The sequence below is a fragment of the Geotrypetes seraphini genome, chromosome 6, assembly GCF_902459505.1.
Source record: "Geotrypetes seraphini chromosome 6, aGeoSer1.1, whole genome shotgun sequence".
Classification (NCBI taxonomy): domain Eukaryota; kingdom Metazoa; phylum Chordata; class Amphibia; order Gymnophiona; family Dermophiidae; genus Geotrypetes; species Geotrypetes seraphini.
This window is the reverse complement of record NC_047089.1, coordinates 129739440-129758967: the sequence shown is the minus strand read 5'-3', so window position 1 is coordinate 129758967 and position 19528 is coordinate 129739440. Positions and strand designations below refer to the sequence as shown.

At 44.1% G+C, this 19528-nt stretch overlaps 1 protein-coding gene across 4 annotated transcripts in view; it reads right to left on the bottom strand.

The window, feature by feature from the left end:
- DOCK9 (dedicator of cytokinesis 9) overlaps positions 1-19528 on the bottom strand; it is a 1074749-nt gene that overhangs the window by 512324 nt on the left and 542897 nt on the right. For all 4 annotated transcript variants that reach the window (XM_033947591.1, XM_033947593.1, XM_033947592.1 and 1 more), the window contains exon 20: positions 18148-18271. In XM_033947591.1, coding sequence (XP_033803482.1) covers positions 18148-18271 — 124 coding nt within the window. The remainder of the gene's footprint in view (positions 1-18147; positions 18272-19528) is intronic.

Genomic DNA, 19528 nt, shown 5'->3' with positions numbered 1-19528 from the left:
CAACAATATTTCCAAGAGATATGGTAAAACGTTATATGATGGAAATTTCCGAAGATATGTTGCCACCACTTACTCAAGTCTGTTATTTACCTATTAAAAGAGATGAAGAACAACAACGATTACAAGAAAGGAACCAGCAACCACTTGACGTTACAGCAATACTGGAACTTTCCGATACAGAAATGACCACCCCGGCGACACTTTTGATTACTATTGCCTTAGCACCAAATAAAAACTGGTCGCTCCGGTTTGTTTGTTTTTTAAATAGACAAAAAAAAAAATAAATTTATGGGACTTAAAATATTGATTTTCCAAGATCTGGCTCGAGATACTCAAAAAAGGAGACGTGAATTTCTTCTTTTAAAACCAGGGGTTATAGCTTTGGGGGCGACCTTTTTTCTTCGACATCCATGTAAATGTGTGATACAATATCATTTGAAAAAATATGTTTTCTTTGACCCAAGCCAGCCGACAACATTCTTGTCTACAGCACCTCAGACTTAAGGAGATTTATAAGGGCAATTGATTATTAGTTTCCTGTCTCAGCTTAAAGGGTCTATTTCTTCTTTAAATAGCAATTTAGTTTGTTAATGTTTCTTCAATTTTCTGCTATATAATACCTTGAATCTCCATAGGTGGACTTGAGTTGAAGTGAAGCCATAATGATTTTCTTATTATTGATGTTTGAGATGTTAGAATGAATACTTTATTACCTTATTGGCTTTTCTTTATCTTTCTGTACAAGTGATACTTGATTTGTAAACTTGAAAATGATAAATAAATAAATAAAAAAAATAATAAATGAGAAAAGTAACTAGGAGAAAATGGCCAAAGGCCACTCAAAGACAAAAACATACAGATTAAGGCAACACAGACTGAACAGAGTCCAGAAAAAGCACTTCTTCACATCGTGGAAAATGAACTGAGGTACAGTGAGCTGGCATTGGATGGGAAGGCATGCGCGGTGCGGCCAGTCAATGTTTCTTAAAATTTAAGTGACAGTTCACTTTTAACAGAGTCCGTATTGGCCTCTGTGGATGACATCACCAATATGTGAAAATATGCTGCCTGCTTGTCCTAGGATAATATACATGTACATCATAAGAAATTTTAGACCCGGTTAATTCCTTTTCCATTTAAAGCAGAATGATGGCAGCTTACCTCTCACTAGAGGAAAGGAAACTAATCCCACCACTTTTGCCACAGAGATATGCCTGATACAAGTTATTCAAAGATTGTATTTTGGTATTAACACAACAAGAATTTCATTTGAAAGACACCACAAATTTAGATGAAAATAAGATTGATTCTAATGAATGATTAGTTTCTTACCTTTGCTAATCTTATTTCTTGTAAATCCACACTTAATTCCAGGACGAGTGGGTTATTTCCGTCTACCTTCCAGGACTTTGAAGCCTCAAACTTCAGAGGCTTAAACCCCTCCCCCCCTTACCTTGTCTCTTTCTCTGTGAACATCAGTTCATCTTAAAGCAGGTAGAAACATCTGTAGAGGATAACAACAAAAGAGAGCCGAACGGGAAACTCCCTGACAAGTAAGTAAATTCTGCTCATATAAAAAAATGCAAAACAGTAACAATGAACTGGTTCTTTGCAGGAATCGCTGTACGACTCTGTTGACAGCTGACGTCAAGAACCGCCAAATTATGGTCTGGCAGACAAAGATGACCGCTGGCCTGCGGACAGGCTTGAGTATAGACGAGAGCGTCTGAAGGGATGAAAATTAGAATGCCCCAAACCTCTGGAAGGTCAGAATCTATTCTTGGACAACGACTTGGTCTTGCAATCCTGCACACTGACCATAAGGTCATCCAGACCCTGGCTGAACAGCAGCTGTCCCTCAAAGGCAACCAGCTCAAGGTCGCTTTAGAAAAAGAATCGCCAGACCACTGACAGATCCAGAGCATCCTGCGAGCTAAGATGGAATAAGCGGAAAGCTTAGAAAAGACTTTCAAGATGTCATACAAGGCATCAGCCATATAATCCACTCCCAAAATTATAAAATCCAAGTCACGAAGCATCAAAGTATCAGGATCATGGCACAGTTTGGAATTGTATGCCCTTGCAATAAAAGAAGAGGCCGACGCCTTAACACCAGTGCCGCTGAATCAAACGGATGCTTGAGGACAAAATCCTGAACATCATTCAGGATAACACCCCTGTCACAAGGGGGGGGCGCTTGGTGACCTGTGCCACCGAGGAATCCACCTTCAGGAAAGCAAAGTGCTTGTTAAAGGCATCCGCCATGGAATAAAGCTGCATCATGGCATGAGCTCATTTCAAGGGACACTCAGGAGTCTCCCACATGTCCATAAGAATCTGAACGAGGTCAGAATAATCAGGAAAAGAGGCAGATTGCTCCCTAATGAATGACCAGAGGCCACATTCTGCAGTGACAGGTTGCTTAGATTGCAGCTTTAATTCCTGGAGAGATTCAGAGATCAAATCCACAAGATGCGCATGCTTGAAAAATCTGCACACAGTGGGATCCTCCCCCAAATCAGGGGCTCCACACCTATCTGGATCTTGGAGATTCACCACATCTGCCACATCTGCGGCCACCGTGGTGCTCCACTGTGAAAGCAGATGGAAAGTGTATCAGATGCAAACACGGGCACTACCGGCTTAGCTGCCAGCACCCACGAGGGGAGACAGGAGAGAAGAACCTGGTCCAGAGCATCCAGAAGAGAAACAGGCAGAGACTTTCTAACCAAGTATGTTTGATAAAACATATCAACAAAATCCAGGGAAAACCCATCCTCTATGGCAGGAGCCAACCCCTGTAAACTAGGTTTGGATTGTCTGGAGGATTTACGGGGTTTATCTCCTACAACATGCTTGAGTTTTACTGAAATGCTGCCTATTCGCTCGCCAGCCCCCCTCCCCCTTTTCATGGGAGTTGGGACAGAAGAACTAGAAGATCCTCCTTGGAGGTCAAAGGCACCGAATCCGGGCAAGCCTTGCACCCCTCACAGGCTGCAGCACATGTGGAACACGGTTGCATATCCGACAGCCATCCATCACAAATGAGGGATGAATCTATGACATCCTACCCTGGGGAGGTCATCTATGTGGTTTTCTTTCAAAAATGAAGCTGGCAGGTATAAAAAATAACTTTAAAATCAAATCTGGAAATATCCAAGATGGCTACCCAGGGTGCCTATTTTGAATAAAATAGCCTAGGAAAACTACATCAGTGTTCTCCCCAGAAATTTTTTCCAGCCGGGTGGCATGAAAAAGTAGCCGGGTGGGGCGGGATGGGGAAATTTGGTGGTGGGGAAAATTAACCCCTTCTTTTACTAAGGTGCGCTAACATTTTTAGCATGCGCAAACCACCGCGCTACGTGGGAAAACTCACGCCAGCTCAATGCTGGCATTAGCGTCTAGCGCGTGTGGTAATTCTGCGCGCGCTAAGCACACGCTAAAACCATTTTCGCAACTTAGTAAAAGGAACCCTAAATGTGTACTATTTTTATTAGTTAATTATTTTTATTTTCCAATGCTCAATATGACTTCCTTTTTTAAGGTTTGACACTTGTGCCAGAATATTTTTACTAAATTTAAGAAGCATCCAATGCTAGAAGGGAATAATTAGATATTTGCCCTCTTTCAAATGGTATAGAACAGGGAAAGGCGTTAATGAAGTTATTAGGTTCAATCTAGCCATTTATTTCTGCATGAATTTAAACAACTAAAAAAAAAAGATAAATATAACTCATCCAGTCATACAAGAATGGCTCTACAGCAGGAGTGCCCATACTTTTTGGGCTTGCGAGCTACTTTTAAAATGACAAAGTCAAAATGATTTACCAACATATACCAGAAGCAAGTCTTCCCCCGATACAAAAAATTTATTATTTAAAACAACTGCAGAAGGAAAAAGCTGTAGTAGATGAAAATGTCCAATTAGATGTTTCTGCTATCCTGCAGTCCTCTGATATTGAAATTCAGGGGAGGGAACACTATTGGTCTCGTTGGTATTTCTTCAAGATAAAGAGATGTTGTTGAAATTGTATTTTAATTTAAAACAGATTACCTATTTGGGGGAAAGATATATATATTTCCTGATGTTTCGAGGTGGACACAATCCAGGAGGAAAGAATTCTTGCTTTATAGATCAAAGGTGATTGCTTTGGGGGCAGGTTTCCAGTTGAGATTTCCTTGTAAATGTTTTGTCTCCTATCAGGGGAGTAAATATATTTTCTTTGAACCTGCCCAATTAGTTTTTTTCCTAGAAGGTAAAGGAATCTCTACAAAGCCTGAATGATACAGGTTACTTATGCGGTATTAATTTTTGGATAGGATAAGATCTTAATACTGCTCTATTTTTCTAATATTTTGATTTTCTTTTGTATATGTCCCCTTTCCCGAGGGGCTTTATTCATTTTGTCTCTTCTCCTCAGATTGTGGACTATATTAGATGATTTGTTATTGTTGCTTATTTTTTTTAGATCTTAGTTTGTATTATGATTAACTAAGAGAGTTTAATATTTCTGTATTTCCTTAAACATCTTTGTATATAGGATGTATTAAAATGATAAATAAATAATAAAAAAAAATGATTTACCAACAATAAAATTTTCAAAAATACAAAGCACACTGTACGCAGAGAAAATGTTAATTATCATTTATATTCAGAGGGTTTTCAAAGAGGTCAAGGCAGACAACTTTATGCAATGTCACCTCAGGAATAACTATACAAAAATAGACAAATATACCCCCTCCCTTTTTACTAAACCACAATAGCGGTTTTTAGCGCAGGGAGATGCGCTGAATGCCCTGCGCTGCTCTCGATGCTCATAGGCTCCCTGTGCTAAAAACCGCTATTGCGGTTTAGTAAAAAGGGGTCAAAACCAAAAGCACCTTAGTGGATAACACCAAAATAGTACTGGCTTCGTCATGGGAAATTGCCAAAACAGTGCGGAACAACACTCCTTCTGCTAAGTTCAAAAAGTGGTTCTTAAGATGGCGGCAACTAGTGTGAACTAGTTGCCGCCATCTTAAGAACCACTTTTTGAACTTAGCAGAAGGAGTGCTGTTCCGCACTGTTTTGGCAATTTCCCCTGACGAAAGCCAGCATCGGTGAAACGGTGGCCCCGTTGGGTACTAATTGCAGTGCCGTTTTTTTCAGATAAGTGCTGTTTATTCTTTATGCACTACTGCGATAATGATAGACACGTTTATAATTATTAAAATATTTTAAAAACTTTTTTAAAAAATTAAGTTATAATATTTAAAACCACAGTACATTTCTTGTCACAAGCCAATGATTGAGATTCTGAACGGCTATACGCATTTAGCAGTTTATTGCTTGAGCGTAAGGTCTCTGAGGCTTGTTACTTTACAAGTTCTGTACTATTTTGGTGTTATCCACTAAGGCAGGGGTGTCCAATGTCGGTCCTCGAGGGCCGCAGTCCAGTCGGGTTTTCAAGATTTCCCCAATGAATATTCATGAGATCTATTTGCATGCACTGCTTTCATTGTATGCTAATAGATCTCATGCATATTCATTGGGGAAATCCTGAAAACCCGACTGGATTGCAGACCTCGAGGACCGACATTGGACACCCCTGCACTAAGGTGATTTTGGTTTTGACTACTCTTAATACACCTTTTTTGTACTTGATATTTTAGTAAAAAGGGGGCCATAATGCAAAATATAGACAGCAAATATAAATTCTCAAAACAGACACATTTTGATCACTAAATTGAAAACAAAATCATTTTTCCTACCTTTTTCTCTGGTGATTTCATGAGTCTCTGGTTGCACTTCCTCCTTCTGACTGTAAATCCAATATTTCTTTCTTTCTGCCACTTCCCTTTTCTTTCCTCACTCCCCCTGACTGCCTGTTTCTCTCTCCCCCTGCCCCCTCTTTATTTCTGACTTTCTTTCTCTCTCTATCTCCCCCTGCCTGTCTTTCTTTCTCTCTCCCCCTGTTCCCCCAAGCCATCGCACCGATTTCTCCACTTTCCCGATTCTTTCCCTACCCCCTAAGCCACCACACTGATTTCTCCCTGCTGCTTCCCTGAGCTAGGCCAGGCACGTACAAGCGCCGGACTCACAAAACTTCATCTCTGACATTACATTACATTAGGGATTTCTATTCCGCCTGTGCCTTGCGGTTCTAGGCGGATTACAATAAAGATGATATCTGGACATTTCCAGTAGAATTACATTACAGGAGAAGAGTAGATTACATGTAACAGTGAAGAGTTACAATACATTCAATATCGCAGCAGATAGACATAGCCACGGATTTACAATAAGGAAGATTTCTGGGCATTTCCCGTAGAATTACATTACAGGAGAAGTGTTAATTACAGGTAATAGTGAAGAATTACAGTACATTCAATATCACAGGAGATGTTACCTAGCAACTGAGACAATTTACAACTGGTGGAGAGTAAGAATTACAATATATTCTAGATTACAAAAGATGTTCCATGAGATGAGTCAAGTTTCTTCGGATGGAGAGTAGCATCATATGCCTATAAGTGGAGGTGTATTTATTGTTTTGATGATTGCATGATGTTGGTTAATTAATGTTGATGATATGGACAGTAGGGGTGTTTAGTTTGGGTTGGATAAAGAGATTATGTTCCCAATGGAATTGGTTGGGAACTCATTAGATGGCGGTTTAGATTGATGGGAGATATTTTTTGAACAGTAGTGTTTTTATTTCTTTTCGGAACTCTTTTATGTCTGTAATTTCGATCAGTAATTTTGAGATGTCGGAGTCAATATTAGCTGCCTGTGTCCCTAGTAGGTTGTCATAAAGTTTCTTACGTCGAGTACCGTTGAGAAGAGGGTAGGTGAAAATGTTCTGTGTTCTCCTTCTTCTGGATAAGAGATAGTAGTGAAAGCGGTTGTTTAGGTAGCTGGGTGCCGCGCCGTGGGTTACTTTGAATAGGAGACAGTAGAGTTTGAATTGTATTCTTGCTTTTATTGGTAGCCAGTGAGATTCTGTGTATGCTTTGGTAATGTGGTCGTATTTGCTGAGTGAGTATATGAGTCTGAGGGCTGTGTTCTGGACAGTCTGTAGTTTCTTATTGTGTTGATTGGGCAAGGTAGGTAAAGGCTGTTGCAGTAGTCTACCATACTTAGCACGAGGGATTGGACAATGATTCTGAATTGGTCTTTATTAAAGAATTTTCTTATTTTTCTCAGATTTCGCATTGTGAAGAATGCTTTTTGGATGATTTTATGGATTTGTGTTTGCATAGTGCAGCATCTGTCTAGTTGTATTCCCAGGATTTTGAGGGAACTCTGTGGGTACTTGATTGAGTTTACTTCCAGTTCTGTTAGGGATGGTTTTTTGTCCTTCTCTAGTAGTAGGAATTTAGTTTTGTCCGTGTTCAGCTTCAACTTATGGTTTGTCATCCATTTTTCTACTGTTTCCATTGTAGTTTTCAGGCGTCCTGTGGAGATGGGGTCGTGGATGTCGAATGGAAGGAGGATGGTTATGTCGTCCGCATAGCTGAATGATGTTATGTTTAGGGCATCTAGGGTGCTGCCTAGGGAAGCAATGAATAGGTTGAAAAGTGTGGGAGAGAGGGGAGAGCCTTGTGGTACTCCGCAGGGGTTAGACCATGGTTCTGATAGTATTTCTTTTGACTTGACTCTATATGTTCTTGTTTTAAGGAAGCCTTGGAACCAGTTGTGCACTTTACCTGAGATTCCTATTGCGTCTAGAATCTGGAGAAGTATGGAATGGTCCACTAGATCGAATGCCGCTGAGAGATCAAGTTGGATGATTAGCAGTCTGTTTCCTTGGCTGAGGTGTCTTCGGGCTATATCTAGTAAAGATACCAGGAGAGTTTCTGTACTGTGGTTAGTTCTGAATCCAGATTGGGATGGATGTAGGATGTTGTGGGTTTCTAGGTACATGGATAGCTGTTGTGCCACTAGACCTTCTATTATTTTGACGTATGTAGGGATAGAAGCGATTGGCCTGTAATTTGACGGGTTATTTATTAGACCTTTGGGGTCTTTCAGTATAGGGGTTATTATGATTTCTCCAAGGTCTGGTGGGAACTGGCCTTCCCTGAGTGTGTTTTGCAACCATAACGTGTAGCTAGCTTTGAAGTTGGTGGAAGCTGTTGCTAGTAGGTATGATGGGCAGTTGTTCAGGTCGCATGAGGACTTGCAGTATTTTTTATATAGCCTGTTCAGTTCTGACCACTGGGTTGTAGGGAAGTTGGTCCAGGACCTGTCTGCTGGGATGGCTTCATCTGTTGTGGGTTTTATTAGGATATCTTCTATGTTGTTTTGTGAGTTATTGAATGTTGTTCTGATTGTGATGATTTTATTTTTGAAGTGATCTGCTAATTGAGAGGCTGTTGGTGTTAGGTTTCCCTGGGTGGCTAGGCATGGTTTGGTATCGGTGAGGTTTCTTACTAGGTTGAAAAGTTTTTTTGTGTCTGGTTTGTCAGTGCCAATGAGGTTGGAATAATAGTTTTTTCGTTTTTCCTTCAGTTTGATTTTGTATTGCTTGATTTGGATTTTCCATTCTGTTTTGGTGTTATCTTGTTTCTGTTTTTTTTCCATGCCCTTTCTAGTTGTCTACATTTCCTTTTTAGATGTAGGAGTTCTGTGTCAAACCATTTGTCTGATTGTCTACATATTTTATTTTTTGATTTTAGTGGTGCTAGTTTGTTCAATCTAACGTTGGAGAGGAAGTTCCAGGCCAGCCAGGCAGCCCTATGCTCTCCACCCCATGGTCTGGCATCTCTATATCCTTCCCTTCTCTCCCCCCATGCCCTGGTATCTCTCCCTCTTCCCCCTCTCCCTACATGCGCTGATATCTCTCCCCCCCCTCCATGGTCGGTAGCTCCTTTCCTTTCCCTCCCTCCCTCCCATAGTCTTGGTGTCTCTTGCCTCTCCTCTCCCTTCCCTGGTCTTCCTTTTCCCCTCTCTCTCCCCAATTGGGTGCTGCTGCTGCAGCACTTCTCATCCCCTTCCCCCTCCCCAATTGGGTGCTGCTGCAGCACTTCTCTTCCCCTCCCCCATCGGGTGCTGCTGCAGCACTTTTCTTCCCCTCCCCCCTCCCCAATTGGGTGCAGCAGCAGCTTTTCTCTTTCCCTCCCCCATTGGGTGCACCAGCTTTTCGCTTCCCCCTCCCCCCCCAAAATATTGGGTACAGCAGCAACATTTCTCTTCCCTTTCCCCCAAAATCGGTACAGCAGCAGCATTTCTCTTCCCATCCCTCTCAGCTCACAAACCCGTCGGTAGAGTCGCTAGGGAAGTTGTAAGCTTCCCTCCATCGCTGACCTATCTTTCATAGGTCAGCGAAGGAAGGAAGCTTACAACTTGCTACTTTTACTTGCTTCAGGCTTTCCTCGTTGCCGGGTCCTGTCTACTTTGTTTCCGCGAAGGCAGGACCCGGCAGCAAGGAAGGCCAGAAGGAAGTAAAAGCAGTAAGTTGAAAGCTTCCCTCCGGGGCTCTATCGTGTGCGTGCTGACTTCCTTTCCCTTCCCTCCCCCCCAAGAGACGCAACTTCCGGTTTCGGAGAGAAGAGAAGGGAAGCCGGCACGCACATGATAGAGCCCCGGAGGGAAGCTTACAACTTACTGCTTTTATTTCCTTCGGGCCTTCCTCGCTGCCGGGTCCTGCCTTCATGGAAACAAAGTAGGCAGGACCCGGCAACGAGGAAGGCCCGAAGCAAGTAAAAGCATGCTGGCAAAAAAAAAAAAAAAAGGCAGGCGTCAATCAAAATTTTCAGCAAAGAGTCAGCCCGGGAAGGAGCATCGGCGGCAGCAGAAGGATTCGCCGGGCGGTCATCTAAATTAGCTGGGCGGTGCACCCAGCTAAAAGGTCCTGTGGAGAATACTGTACATTGAACTCTCAAAAATAGCAATTTTAGGGGTGGGGGGGTAGGCCATGCAGGGAAACCACCTAAAAACCTCATTTTAAAGACCCCCCCAAATCTCTGATTCAAGCTGTGCTGACAGGAAAACACTGCAGAGAGAGCTGAAACAGCTTACAGGGAGATCCTCTGTCTCAACTTACTGGAAAGCTGGACTTTGAATCTTCTGACTGCCCTACCAGCCTGACATCCATGGCCGGTCACCTCCGCCACTCTCAGACACACTAGTGGAAACGCCTGGCGGAGGAACACAGTCTAGACCAGGGGTGCCCACACCTTTTTGGCTTGCAAGCCACTTTTAAAATGACCAAGTCAAAATGATCTACCAACAATAAAATTTAAAAAAACGCGTTAATTATCAATTGAATACGGGTTTTTTTTCAGAGGTCAAGGCAGATGACTTTAAAATATGCAACTATACAAAAACAGACAAAAATAGACAAATATACCCCCTCCCCTTTTACTAAACTGCGATAATGGTTTTTAGCGCAGGGAGCTGTGCTGAATGCCCTGCGCTGCTCTCGATGCTCATAGGCTCCTTGTGCTAAAAAAACGCTATTGCGGTTTAGTAAAAGGGTGCCATAGTGCAAAATATAGACAGCAGATATAAATTCTCAAAACGGACACATTTTGATCACTAAATTGAAAATAAAATCATTATTCCTACCTTTTTGTCTGGTGATTTCATGAGTCTCTGGTTGCACTTCCTTCTTCTGTAAAGCCAGTATTTCTTTCTTTCTTTCTCTCTCGCCCTGCCCCCCCTCTTTATTTTTGCCTTTCTTTCTCTCTATCCCTGCACCCTCTTTCTTTCTGCCTTTCTTTCTTTCTCCCCCTGCCTACCTGTCTTTCTTTCTCTCTCCTCCTGCCCCCCCAAGCCATCGTGCTGATTTCTCCATTTCCCCGATTTCTTCCCTATCCCCCCACCCTCAAGCCACCATGCCAATTTCTCCCTGCTGCTTCCCCAAGCCAGGCATGGCGCGTACAAGCGCCATGCCCACAAGACTTCACCTCCAACGTCAATTCTAACGTTGGAGAGGAAGTTCCAGGCCAGACAGGCAGCGATTGGCTGGCCCAAAACTTCCTCTCCGACATCAGAATTGACGTCGGAGATTAAGTCTTGTGAGTCCAGCGCTTGTACGCACCAGGCCTGGCTTGAGGAAGCAGCAGGGAGAAAAAGATCTCAAAGGCAACGTGATCGACTCACGTTGCCTTTGCGATCTACTGGTCAATCGCGAGTGACCATTTGGGCACCCCTGGTCTAGACCCAATCCCAGGCACACTCCATGGAACCACGAAGCCTGCACTTGACCCACTAATGGATGAACCTGGGGTGAGCTAGCTCCCAAGGGAACAGTTCCTGATCCCCAATCTGATGTGCAGCCTATCTAGAGGGCTTACTGATAAGCAGGAAACCCTCCAAAGCAGACTTTTCCCAAAGGTCTGATCTCCTGCAGTAGGAGGTGTCCCCGCAGAGAAGAGGGTAAAAACCGCAAACACAAATACTGAAATTACAAAAATATAAAAAGCACGAACAGAAAATACAAGCTCCTACAGCCTAGCTTATAGGAAGAAAGACTGATGTTCACAGGGACAGTGATGAGGTAAGAGGGGGAGGGGTTTAAGCCTCTAAAGTTTGAGATTTCCTACAAAGTCCTGGCAAGTAGATGGAAATAACTCACTGGTCCCGGAATAAAGTAAGACTGAAAAAGAACATTTGTTAACTATCTAAGACTAAGGTGATCATTTTCAAAAAAGATAAGACGTCCAAAAGACGTCTTACTAGTCAAAACGTCCAAGTGGACATTCTCAAAACAGACTTTCTAGACCTCTTTCTGGTTGTTTTGTCTCCAGTGCATCAAAATCTTAAGGAAGCATATTAGAAGCCTGTTTTGGGTAGGCTTAGGAACTGGACACTCGTCAGGCATAATCAAACCTTTAACTAAAGGTCTGGGCTTTTTTTTTTTTTTTTTAGACATTTGAAGTGTCTAAATTCTAAGAAGGAGCCTAAACTGCAGTTGACCATTGAAGGGATTACTCCTCCAGTGGTCACCCCCTCCCACTTATCCAAAGATGTGTAAAAAAAAGCACATTCTAGCCTATATTATGATGGGGTGCTGAAAAGTTCTCAGCCCAAGCAGCTTTAGATGTTAACACAGATATTTGAGCTCAGAGAGCAGAGGTTACTGCAGTGAATTTCACATTAAAAGTTCCAGGTACAGATATCACCATAGCTTGCTTATATTGTATGGTGAGCTCTCAAAAATCTACTGTACCTATATTGTTGTGGTATTGGGTGGGTATTGTAGGGTTCACTATACAATATAAGCAAAATATAGTGGCATCTGTACCTGGGACTTTTAATGTGAAATTCACTACAGTACTTCTTGGAAGAGCCCCTCAGCTGTCTGAACAGTTTACTAAGAAAGCACAGTTACTTACCGTAACAGGTGTTATCCAGGGACAGCAGGCAGATATTCTTGACTGATGGGTGACGGCACCGACGGAGCCCCGGTACGGCCAATTTTAGAGTGATTGCACTCTAAGAACTTTGAAAGTTCTAGTAGGCCGCACCGCGCACGCACGAGTGCCTTCCCGCCCGACAGAGGCGCGCGGTCCCCAGTTAGGATAAGCCAGCTAAGAAGCCAGGTGGGAGGGACGCAAGAATATCTGCCTGCTGTCCCTGGATAACACCTGTTACGGTAAGTAACTGTGCTTTATCCCAGGACAAGCAGGCAGCATATTCTTGACTGATGGGTGACCTCCAAGCTAACAAAAAGAGGGATGGAGGGAAGGTTGGCCATTAGGAAAATAAATTTTGTAAAACAGATTGGCCGAAGTGTGTCCATCCCGTCTGGAGAATGCATCCAGACAATAATGTGATGTAAAAGTGTGAACTGAGGACCAAGTAGCAGCCTTGCAGATTTCCTCAATGGAAGTAGATCAGAGGAAAGCTACAGACGCTGCCATAGCTCTAACTTTGTGGCCCATGACAGAACATTCCAGTGTTAGGCCCGACTGAGCATAACAGAAAGAAACGCAAGCAGCAAGCCAATTGGAGAGAGTTCGTTTAGATACAGGATGACCCAACTTGTTAGGATCAAAGGACAAAAATAGTTGAGGAGATGATCTGTGGGGCTTAGTACGTTCAAGATAGTAAGCCAGAGCACGTTTACAGTCCAAGGTATGCAAAGCCTGTTCACCTGGATGAGAATGAGGCTTTGGAAAAAAATACAGGCAGGACTATGGACTGGTTAAGATGAAAGTCAGACACAACTTTAGGAAGAAATTTGGGGTGTGTACGGAGAACCACCTTATCATGGTGAAAAACAGTGAAAGGTGGATCGGCCACTAGTGCATGCAGTTCACTGACCCTCCTGGCAGAAGTGAGAGCTATAAGGAAGACCACTTTCCAGGTAAGAAATTTGAAATGCGCTGTGGCCAAAGGTTCAAAAGGAGGCTTCATTAAAGCGGAAAGAACCACATTGAGATCCCAGACCACAGGAAGAGGCTTGAGAGGTGGTTTCACATTGAAAAGGCCCCTCATGAACCGAGAAACCAAAGGATGAGCCGAGAGGGGTTTTCCATGAATTGGCTCATGAAAGGCAGCAATGGCACTAAGGTGAACTCTGATAGAAGTAGATTTAAGACCAGAGTCAGACAAGGAAAGAAGATAGTCCAACACCAGTCCCACTGCTAGAGACATGTCACTGCTAGAGACATGGGATCATGGTGATGTAAGAGGCACCAGGAAGAAAACCGAGACCACTTCTGTTGATAACATTGGAGCGTGGCCGGTTTCCTGGAAGCATCAATGATAGAGCTGAGAAAGAAGTGAGTGAGCCGAAGTCAGCCCGAGAGATACCAAGCTGTCAGGTGCAGAGACTGTAGGTTGGGATGCAGTAGGGTCTGCTGATGCTGAGAAAGCAGAGAAGGAAACAGTGGAAGAGGTATGGGTTCCCTGGAACTGAGTTGAAGTAGAAGAGAGAACCAATGTTGCCTGGGCCACCGTGGAGCGATGAGAATCATGGTGGCTTGTTCCCTCTTGAGCTTGAACAGTGTTCGCAGCATGAGCGGTAGAGGGGGAAGAGACTGGTCCAATCCAGGAGAAATGCATCGGGCGCCAGACGGTGAGGAGAGGAGAGTCTGGAGCAAAACAGGGGCAGCTGATGGTTGTGGGGAGCTGCAAAAAGGTCCACTTGAGGAGTGCCCCATTGAGCGAAAATGGACTGAAGAGTCGAGGGATCGAGAGTCCATTCGTGAGGTTGGAGAATTCTGCTGAGATTGTCCGCTAAGGAATTCTGTTCCCCTTGAATGTAGACAGCCTTCAGGAATAAGTGACGAGCTGTCGCCCAAGACCAAATCCGTTGAGCTTCCTGACACAACAGGCGAGAGCCCGTTCCTCCCTGTTTGTTGATGTAGTACATTGCAACTTGATTGTCTGTGCAAATGAGTAGTACTTGAGGAAAGAGAAGATGTTGAAACGCCTTGAGGACATAGAACATCGCTCGGAGTTCCAGGAAATTGATGTGGTGTTTCTTTTCCTGGGCAGTCCAAAATCCCTGAGTTTGGAATTCGTTCAAGTGAGCTCCCCAGGCGTAGGGGGAGGAATCTGTGGTGATGACTAGTTGATGAGGAGGTAGATGGAACAACAGACCTCTGGATAGATTTGAAGATGTCAACCACCAAAGAAGCGACTGTCGAAGAGACGAGGTCACAGATATGTGTTGTGAACAAGGATCCGTCGCTTGGGACCATTGGTTCGCTAAGGTCCATTGAGGAGTACGCAGGTGGAGACATGCGAAGGGTGTGACATGTACTGTCGAAGCCATGTGCCCCAATAGCACCATCATGTGATTCGCAGAAATGGTAATCTTTTGAAACACCTGCTGACAGAGATGGAGGATGGCGTGAAGGCGGTTGGATGGAAGAAACGCCCTCATCAGAACAGTGTCCAGAACGGCTCCAATAAATTGAAGTCGCTGGGTCGGAATGAGGTGAGACTTGGGTAGATTGATTTCGAACCCTAATAGTCGAAGGAAGTGAATGGTCTGATTGGTGGCAAGCAGAACCGCCTGAGGGGAATGAGCTTTGATCAACCAGTCGTCCAGATAAGGGAAGACTTGAAAGTTGTGAGAGCGGAGATAGGCCGCTACCACAATCAGACATTTGGTGAATACCCTGGGAGAGGAGGCCAGGCCGAAGGGTAGCACTTTGTATTGATAATAATGTTGATTGATGAGAAAGCGCAGATATTGCCTGGATGTCAGATGGATAGGAATATGTGTGTAAGCCTCTTTGAGATCGAGGGAGCATAGCCAATTGCCCTGAGCGAGAAGAGGGTAGAGGGTGGCAAGAGAGAGCATTTTGAACTTCTCCTTGACCAAACATTTGTTGAGATCTCTGAGATCTAAGATGGGTCTGAGGTCTCCGGTCTTTTTGGGAACTAGAAAGTACCGGGAGTAAAAACCCTGACCTCGCTGATCTTGAGGAACTTCTTCGATGGCATTGAGAAGAAGGAGGGATTGAACCTCTTGAGCGAGAAGGAGGGACTGAGACTTGTTGGAAGCAGACTCTTTTGGCAGGCCTAACGGCGGGGGAGTCTGAAAATTGAGGGAGTAGCCATGGGCTATGATCGAGAGCACCCACTGGTCGGTGGTGATTACCTCCCATCGAGAGTGAAAAATGGTTAATCGACCTCCTATGGGCTGTGGAAGAGGACAGGAGGGAGGGAGACTGGCAATGCCCAGGAGAAGGGAGTCAAAAGGGCTGAGTCGGCTTAGTCTGAGTGACAGGCTTTATGGTAGGCGGCTGTTGCTGACGTGCTTGTTGGTGCTGTTGCCGCTGCCTCCGAGGTTGTGGAGGTTGAGGCTGAACTGGTCGAGCAGAAAACCGCCTCTGATATGATGGCTGCTGTCTAAATGGACGTGGAGGAGGAGGCTTCTTTTTATTTTTCAGCAAAATATCCCACCTCATCTCATGGGCAGAGAGCTTTTGAGTGGTGGTATCCATAGATTCTCCAAAGAGCTCATCACCCAGGCAGGGAGCATTGGCAAGGTGGTCCTGGTGGTTCACATCAAGGTCGGAGACTCGGAGCCATGCCAATCGTCTCATCGCTATAGACATAGCCGTGGCTCGGGATGTGAGTTCAAAAGTATCATAGATGGACCGGACCATGAACTTCCTGAGTTGTAGGAGACTGGAAGTGCATTGTTGGAATGCAGGAAGCTTACGGTCAGGAAGATACTTTTGAAAAGAAGAGACTTGCTGAATCAAATGTTTCAGGTAAAAAGAGAAGTGAAACGCATAATTACCTGAACGGTTGGCCAGCATTGCATTTTGGTAAAGTCTTTTACCAAATTTATCCATGGCCTTGCCCTCTCTGCCAGGAGGGACAGAGGCATATACACTAGAGCCTGCCGATTTTTTGAGGGTGGACTCCACCAGCAGAGATTCATGGGGCAGCTGGGGTTTGTCAAACCCTGGAATAGGAATCACCTTGTAAAGCGATTCCAGCTTCCTAGGGGCTCCTGGAACGGTGAGAGGAGTTTCTAAATTTTTGTAAAAAGTTTCCCTCAAGATGTCATGGAAGGGTAACTTTAAAAATTCTTTCGGAGGCTGGTCAAAATCCAAAGCATCAAGAAATGCTTTGGATTTTTTTAGAGTCAGACTCTAGAGGGATGGAAAGGGTGTCCGACATCTCCTTAAGAAACTTGGTGAAGGACGAGTGCTCTGGCTTACCAGCAGGATCCTGCACCGATGTAACATCCTCCTCCGAGGAATAATCTGCCTCGGTACCGAGGAGGTCATCAGAATCATCCCACAAATCAGGGTCCCGTACCGATGACAGACGGCCCTGAGAAAGTGGGGTAGAAGGTTCGGTATGCTTGGTTTTGCGTACCGATTTACTAGACCTCATGGACACCGTACCGTGTGACTGTACAGCAGTACGGGTGTCAGAGAACGGCACCGGCTCCGAAGTCGAGTAAGCAGTGCGTCGAAGAGACTTCGGTTCCGCCGAGAGAACAGGCATAGAAACAGATTTTTGCGGTGCCGACAACGTCGATGCCGACAAAACAGGCTGTTCGACGATCGGCACCAAATGCTCAGTAGGTACCGACACTGGAAGGCTCAGAGTCAGCAGAGCCGGGAGCAAGTGTTGTAACTGCTCCTTAAACTGGACCTGAAGGATGGATGCTATTCTCTCATCCAGAGACGGTCCCGATGGCACCGGTACCGCTTTTTTCTTGCTCGGTACCTGCGGTGCAGCTCGACGCTCAGGCGAAGTCGATGCCGATGAAGAGGCAGTGACTTCAATAGGAGCGGAGCGTTTGTGAGGCTGGCGCGCAGTCTGCAGGACTTGGCTCACTGCTTGTTCGACTGGCGGGCTAAGGACAGTAGGGGATGGCTTCTTAGCCGGCTTACCTACAGGGTGCGACACCGAGGATGGATCTTGCGGTGTCGAAGTCACCGGTGCCGATTTGGAGGAAGATGACGGTGTCGATGCCGGGGGAACATCCATGGCGGCACCGAAAAGAATTCGCTGTTGAATTTGGCGATTCTTTAGAGTTCTCTTTTGGAGAGAACTGCAGCGGGTGCACGTTTCTGCCCTATGGTCCGGACCCAGACACTGAAGGCACCACTTGTGCGGGTCGGAAAGGGAAATAGGACGTGCACACCGCTGACACTTCTTAAAACCCGGCACGACAAGAGAATAACGCGCGAGCGGGAAGGCGAGAAAAATTTGAAAAAATTTTCCAACAGCAGTTGGAACACACGTCTTCTTAGCTCCGCAGAAACTAAGCAACTGGGGACCGCGCGCCTCTGTCGGGCGGGAAGGCACTCGCGCGTGCGTGGTGCGGCCTACTAGAACTTTCAAAGTTCTTAGAGTGCAATCACTCTAAAATTGTCCGTACCGGGGCTCCGTCGGTGCCATCACCCATCAGTCAAGAATATGCTGCCTGCTTGTCCTGGGATAATGTAGGCTGCCCAGAGGAAAACTTTTGTACATTTTTCATATGAACGTATTTATATTCGAGAATGGCCAAAAAGGACATACTAAGGACCAAAACTTCTACATAGGTCATAACAAACAAACAACAAACAAAAAAAAGATACCTGTCTTGCTATTTTGAGAATGGACATTTTCTCTACTGGATTTCTGCATGTCTTTCCCAAAACATCCAAACTCAGACTTTCATCCTATCAAAAATGCCCCTCCAATCATTCAGTGATATTTAACATGAAAAAATGATCTGATCAAACCTTGAGTTTCAATGGCATCTTTCTTCTTTGTAGTCCCTTTGCTTGAACTGTCACAACTAACATGGTAGAACGTGAACAATAAATGATGTTTTTCGTGGAGATGAGTGGGCAGCTCTACTTTAATCTGAAAGAAAAACAGAGAGGCTTTACCCCCTTGCTTCACAAAAAAACAAATCCTTAGTCTAAGGGGTAAGGAAATGGGATTTGATATACAATCATTCTACAGTTACAATCAAAATGGTTTACCTAGGAATATATGCATGCTTGTAGACCTCTTGTTTTATTGTATGCACATAAATATACAGTTTGTCTTTGCTTAGTAGAAGAGTTTATTAATAAGAGTGTCATTCGTGTTAATGTCCATGGTGTCATCACGTATCTCACAGGTCTAGCGTCTTGTGCATTTTTCTCAGCATAAATTTTCTTTTGAAAATACCACTATGAACTTAATCAAGGCTTCCAAACACACCCAAATCCACTACTGGTGATAGCACCAGCAAGAAGCAATGGAAAAACAATGAAAGAAAAAATTGTTAGACTAGGAGAAAGTGCTAAAGCAATGAATGCTATTGCTCATGAACTCAGCAAGTCTCATTCAATGATCATGACAATACTGAAAAATAAGGATAAACTTCTGCAAGCTGTGAAAGGATCAGGTCTATTGAAAGCTATTAGACTAACAAAGAAGTGAGAGGGAACTATATCCGACATGGAAAAATTGTAGATAATGTGAATAAAGGACCAAACTCAGAAGCAAATCCCTCTTAGCACAATGATAATCATGGCAAAGGGATGAAACTTGTTCAAGACACTGGAAAAAAAAAAAGCAGGACCAGACAACAAAATAGAGTTCAGTGCCAGCTCTGGGTGGTTCAAATGCTTCAAGAATCGTTACTCCTTGCATAATATGAAAGTGAATGGTAAGCCTGCAAGTGCTGATGAGAAGGTAGGAGCAGAATTTGTTGTAACACTGGATAAACTGATAGAAAAGTTATTTGCTCCAGCAAATTTTAAATATGGACAAAACCTCCTTGTTCTGGAAGAAGGCTACATCAATGCCAGACTTTAAGGCTTTCAAGGACTGGTTAACAGTGCAGTTGTGGGGGGCACTTTTGCTAGATACAAGTTGAAGCCTTTTGTAATTTTGGCACAGCGAGGACTCCAGGGCTTTTAAGAACATTAATAAGCAAACACTGCCTGTTTATTATAAGTTCAATAAGAAAGCCTAGATGACTCAAATCTTGTTCCAGGATGCCCTCAACTGTTATACTGTTGAGATAGAGCAATACTGCTTGGAAGAAGGCATTCCTTTCAAGATGTTCTTATTGTGGATAATACTCCAGGACATCCCGCTTTCACTGGTCCTCTCCACCCCAATATC